The sequence below is a fragment of the Malaya genurostris genome, chromosome 3 (assembly GCF_030247185.1).
Source record: "Malaya genurostris strain Urasoe2022 chromosome 3, Malgen_1.1, whole genome shotgun sequence".
NCBI lineage: Eukaryota > Metazoa > Arthropoda > Insecta > Diptera > Culicidae > Malaya > Malaya genurostris.
In genome coordinates this window covers 17,416,236-17,421,885 of record NC_080572.1, presented here as the reverse complement: position 1 = coordinate 17,421,885, position 5,650 = coordinate 17,416,236, and the positions used below count along the sequence as shown (strand labels likewise).

General features: G+C 38.5%; 1 protein-coding gene across 1 annotated transcript; it reads right to left on the bottom strand.

Moving 5' to 3' along the window:
* Positions 1-2,481: 2,481 nt before the first annotated feature.
* LOC131435495 (F-box and leucine-rich repeat protein 13-like) lies at positions 2,482-5,332 on the bottom strand. The gene is made up of 4 exons (XM_058603450.1): positions 4,977-5,332; positions 3,708-4,910; positions 3,450-3,650; positions 2,482-3,391 (listed from the first exon to the last, which is right to left on the bottom strand). Exons 1-4 carry the CDS (start codon positions 5,082-5,084, stop codon positions 3,083-3,085), a joined length of 1,821 nt encoding a protein of 606 aa, XP_058459433.1. The 5' UTR covers positions 5,085-5,332; the 3' UTR covers positions 2,482-3,082.
* Positions 5,333-5,650: the final 318 nt, after the last annotated feature.

Genomic DNA, 5,650 nt, shown 5'->3' with positions numbered 1-5,650 from the left:
TTAAGGACTGATTCAGCAATGGCACATTTGCTCTTCAAGGAATACTTGATGAGGCAACAAGGGATACTTGGTGTATGTCATTACTCAATTGTAGTGTTTCATTACCTGTTTGTGGCATGTGTCAAATACACAGATACGCAGGATCGAACAAAATTTTTCAAAATTCTGTGTAAATTTCAAATTTTCTATACGTTGGAAACACTACTGCCACCAACTCCAACTATTCGACGCGATCTTTCAAAACTTTCCACTACGTTTCGGAACGATAACAAAATCCTCCTTTTTGTTATATAAATATTCCAACTACAACAATTTTAATATTTATCACACAATTTTCCAAAATATGAAAGACAACTTTTTTCCATGTCGCAGGAATCACACGAAAATTCGATCGGATTAAATCAAAAACAAACCTATCATTTAATCAACAGCAAAACAAAAATCTAGCGTGTTATGAATGTTGCACTCAAAATTGTTTCTCATTTGAGAGCGGCACCCAAATCATGGTAGCACCTCGTGTCGATCGTGGTGACATCTGCAGGTGTTCGCCACACTGAATGAACAAATTTTAAATACAGTTCATATGGGAGCCTGTATATCTGTGGTGTGTATGTCATTACTAAAGACTGTTCTCGAAAAAACGGAACAATTTTTATTGAACCGATGAAGTTCAGAGAAAAACTAGAGTGCATGTGCAAAATTTCGGAACAGTAGTTATTGGGATCGCTTCCAAGCAAGAAGTGCTTCACCAGAAAATTTTATGTGTTCGAGCAGACCCAGACGACTCCACGATGAGTTCACAAAACGCGAAACAAAATCAAAGAAATGCAAGTCTGTGAGGTTAAAGAAGATGAGGTATTACTTCAAGCACAATCCAAATGATTTGATTCTGGACGATGCCAAAAAGGTCAATTCGTTCGTCTGATTTATTCAACATTCAATGAAACGGTCGGACTTCATGACTTCAAGGTAACAAAAGGGTCTAACCGAATCAATAAACAGAATACGATGGCCTTGTCAGGAAGCTGTACCGCGAGTGACTGGTGCAGCCAGAATGCGTCGTAATGGACGACGAGACGTACATTAAAGCGGATACCAAGCAGATAGTCTGGAGTTTATCATCGGTAAGGATGTTCCGGATAAGTTTCGGAAGAAGAAGATCGAAAAATATGTCAAGAAGTATACAGTATGTAAGGCAATGTGTAGGAGCGATAAATTCAGCAAACCTTACATAACGACTCGCGCCATCAATGACCAAATACATGAATAAGAATGTCTCCAGAAGCGCATGTGCAATGGCACGTAACCGGTGAAGAAGTGATACAAAGCAACGTTGTTGGAACATAGGAGGTAAATCCACCGATGGAGGTAAATCCGCCTAACTCGCCCGAACTTCGAACATCAATTCTTAACTAATAGTACTATTGTTGTACCGTTTAATTCTACTATGTCACGTCATTACACTCTCACAAAGTCGCTATTTTCACAAAAATGTATCAAACGTTATAATACCGATACGTATTTCGAATATTATTTATATTCTTCATCAGTGTATTAGAAATAAAATTAATATTCGAAATACGTATCTGCATTATAACGTTTGATACACTTTTGTGAAAATATTGACTTTGTTAGAGTGTATTGATATGTCATAGTAGAATTAAACGGTACAACAACAGTACTATTAGTGACAATATTCTACTAACAGCTCCAACGAACGAATCAAAAACAACAGTTCATAGAATTCAAGACCTATAGTCTACCTATTTTTCTATTCTTAAATCAAGTGTGAGTAATTGAGTAACAGCTTGGAAACGGAAATCGATATGAATTCGATGCTACATTATCTCAACCGTTAGTAGGGAGAGCTACCACGCTACCACTAAAATCACAACACTCAATCATTGGGTTTTAGTTTCGAGCTCATATCAGAATGTCTTTGCGATTTCTTCCTTTTACTACAAACAAAACTAAGATTGATTCTTGAAAATGAGTATATTGTTACACTTTAAATTGTTTTCCAATGATATCATATGCCATATACCGTCATGCAACCCGAATAGTACCAACCTACCTTTTTCACATGTGAGGTCCTAGATTTGTTTCTTGAAGGACCCTAATCATGAAACCGTGTCATAAAAGAATTTTCCTCAACCTCCGTGTTCGTTTACATTTTTTCAGCTAACCTGTTGAACTTTTAACATCGGCCAAGCCAAATGGACAGTGCAAACCAATCGACACTGGACGTAAACCGGTTGAGTAAAGCAGTTCAACTTACCTTTCTGTTGTTGTAAATCCATCCCTTTAAGAGATCAAAGCCCAAATGCCGCCCACCATAGCTGGTAGTCGCAGATTCAGCCGGTCACAGAACAAAATGCCGCGATTGAAGCACTCTATGAGCCGCCGAAGTAAACCTGAGTGCAGAGTAGAAAGCAATCAGCAGGAAAAACCGTCGGCTGCGTCAAAACGAAGCACAAAGAGTAAATTTATATGATTTGATAATTTTATTGTATGCATCTCCGGTGTTTTTGTTTTGTTTAACCATTTTTTTCTTCTACTATGGACGAAGTTGTTTTTTTAGCTATGCTACCTTTTACCGACTACCGTCCGGTTGGGTTTTGTTTTCTAATTGCTGAAAAAATGTAGCAGGTTGAAATTATGGAAAAAACTTCGGCAGTAGTTGGGGGTTAACCATATTATTGTTTTCCAAAAACGAGGTCAGCATTCTTGAGACATAATTCACAATTCAGCAGAATCTTACATCGAAACTTCGATTGCAATTTGATTTAATATCTTCCATTTCGTTGACAAGACAGAGATCTCCGGCATTCAAATCTAATGAATTTCATTGATTTTTAAGACACTCATTATTATAGAAATTCTTCTACCCTGTTGTGCAAGGAAAATAAAATATTGGATAACATTTTCTGTTCAATTTGTTTCAGTAGCAAATCTTAGAACTGTTTCCTATATAACCATTTAAATTCGATAAAGGCTTAGTAGTGCATGTATAGCTTCAACTTAAATTTGAAATTTCTACTTTCGCTACTACTAGTACTCTCACATTGTTGGTACACCCACCCTATTCTCTTTCGTTTGCAAACACGTGCCTCAGAGTCCTGACGGTATCAAGTTTCGCTTCCGCTTCGGCCGTTATCTTGTAACAACCACGAATATTAAGAACTTTTAGTATGGTGCAATTCTTTATAAGGTGCTCAATAGTCAAATCAGTTATCAATGGACAATTCTGCAGTTTAAGGATCGATAATCTAAGGCAACATTTAGTTACTACCTCGACGCAGCGATCGTTGATGTTCTGACATTCACTGAAGTCGATTATCTCCAGTGAAGGACAGTTAAGTGCGATTATCTCCACGCCATAGTCCGTAATCTGAAATAGTTCGAGAATAGAATTCTACTTTTACTACTCATCAAACATACTTAATTACCTGTAGTCTTTCGAGATTGAGTTCCCTCAATTCCTGCAAATGAAATTTGCGCCTAAATGTATAATCAGTCACTTGATAGCATCCGTGAAGATTTAGGTATCGTAGCCGCTTGAGATTCTCTACAGAAAAGCTCATTTCAATGTCCCAAATAGCTATAGCACATTCTGGTAGGTCGATACCAGTCATACCAGCGTCTGTAAGCTAAACAAAATAAAAGACAAATTAATCGAACTCATAATAAATGCCTTTTTAACCCACCTTCGCACAACAGTCCAAATTAAGCTCTTTCAATCCTGCCAGGTGGTAGAAAATATACTGAATCGATCGATCGTTGATACAATTCGAACAACCACCTAAATCCAGTACCGTCAAATTGTTGAGCTCAAAGGAAATCTTTGTGAAAACCACTTCACTAATATTGGAAAGCAGACCCAAACACAACTTTGTCAATCCTTGTCTGTTGTGTGTCAAAAGCCCTCCCAAAATACCAATATCACTGATTCTTTCACAGTTCGTCAAATCAATGTGTTTTAATTTTGTTAACTGTTTGATTGACGATATTCCATAGTCAGTAATCATCCAGCAACGGTTGAGAATCAACGTCTCCAGAAAGGGCATACAGTTTGAAATTTGAATCAAACAAAAATCATTCAAAGCCAGTGATCGGGTCAAATCGAGATAGGTGAGACTAGTCTGGAGTAGGATCAGATCAAGGATTCCGGCATCAGTCGAAGGTATCCTATCGCAAACCAACATACTTAAGCTTTTCAAACGTAGCTTTTTGATTTCGGCAAGATTACGCAAAAACAGATTATCAATTGGCGTGTCGCCAACAAACAAATGACGAAGCGTGTGCTGATGATCTTTCACGTAGTTCAGCAGATGGCCCAGCATACGAAATCGTTGCGTCGCTTCTACACCCTTGAAACAGTTCGAAACGTCTAGTGAGTTGAGATTTGGCGCCATTGCGACTATAAAATCGAAATGATGCGGCTCGAGTCGATTGTTGCTTGCCAGACTGATGTGAGTCAAATTCGGCATCGTCACATTATACGTCACCGTCAGGTTCTTGATATATTTCCAAGATCGAAATAAATCTGGACAATTTTGAATAGTAAGTCGTTTCAGTCGGTAGGTATAGCGCAGAATACCCAACATTTTCTGTTTCCAAATAGTACAACTGTCGAACCAAAGCTCTTCTATGTACTCTCCGAATTCAGCCCAGAAATCACTCCGATTGCGGAACACGATCTTGGAAAGTTTGACATTAGGAAAGTATCGATGAGCAACCAGCATGCTTCGAACTGGCTCGATGTTGTCTTCAAATTCTACGTCATGAATATGAAGCCATGTGGATCGTAGCATTTCTGGATGTCTGAGACCTTCGTAGAAACTATGACATGTCTGCGCCATAACGCTGCGGTCGCTTGTGTTCAGAAATCTAAGCAAATAAACCATAATCTGCAAATCAGATAATAACAATAACTACATGCCCATTACAGGTATGATTTTGCTGGAACAACATACCTCAAATGGTAAATACTCGAATAAAGGCTCGAAGTAGTATAGAAAGTTATCCTCGAAATGTACATACATCGTACGTTCGATCTGGTGGAATACGCGTTCTACGCTCATTTTCTAAAATACTATCGAGAATCCACCAACACACCAACGTACCAATTGAAATTAGTTGAGACACTCGCTCGGCGATCGCGTTTGTTTGTCACAGTAAACAAGTAGCGGTAAATAACTTGTTTTTGCGCTTTCACCAACCAACTATCGGTGCAACGCTTCTCACAAAGTTTGCCAATCGACTGAAATCTTGACGAAGCTGCAAGTGCACTTGCAGTGCACTTCAAGATCAAGGTACAACACATCGGCTACGAATGGATAACACAATCGTAAATGAGAGCTTAAGACTATTTCGATTCAATTGAAAACTCCAACTGTGTCGCCAGTGAATCAGTAGTAGTATTGAACAAGTTTGGTGGAACAAATTAAGCAAAAAAATATACCCGGAAACTGAAGATTTGAAATGTTCAATTGAAATGTTCCCCTATCTAATCGATTGTTGCGAAGGTACGATACGGTAGAAAACACATGGATGGATTCGGAAGTGATAACTCGGGTTTTGTCAACTCGTGCAACCCGAAGAAGACTACGACGAAACAGGAAACTAAGCTCTCGTCGATGAAACGGTT

What these genes read in the sequence shown, in the direction of transcription:
- LOC131435495 (XM_058603450.1), bottom strand. Translation starts at nt 5,084, where the DNA reads ATGAGCGTAGAACGCGTATTCCACCAGATCGAACGTACGATGTATGTA. An exon ending in ATTTGGACTGTTGTGCGAAG is followed by an intron (nt 3,651 to 3,707) that starts GTGGGTTAAAAA and finishes TATTTTGTTTAG; the next exon opens with CTTACAGACGCTGGTATGAC. An exon ending in TCAATCTCGAAAGACTACAG is followed by an intron (nt 3,392 to 3,449) that starts GTAATTAAGTAT and finishes GAACTATTTCAG; the next exon opens with ATTACGGACTATGGCGTGGA.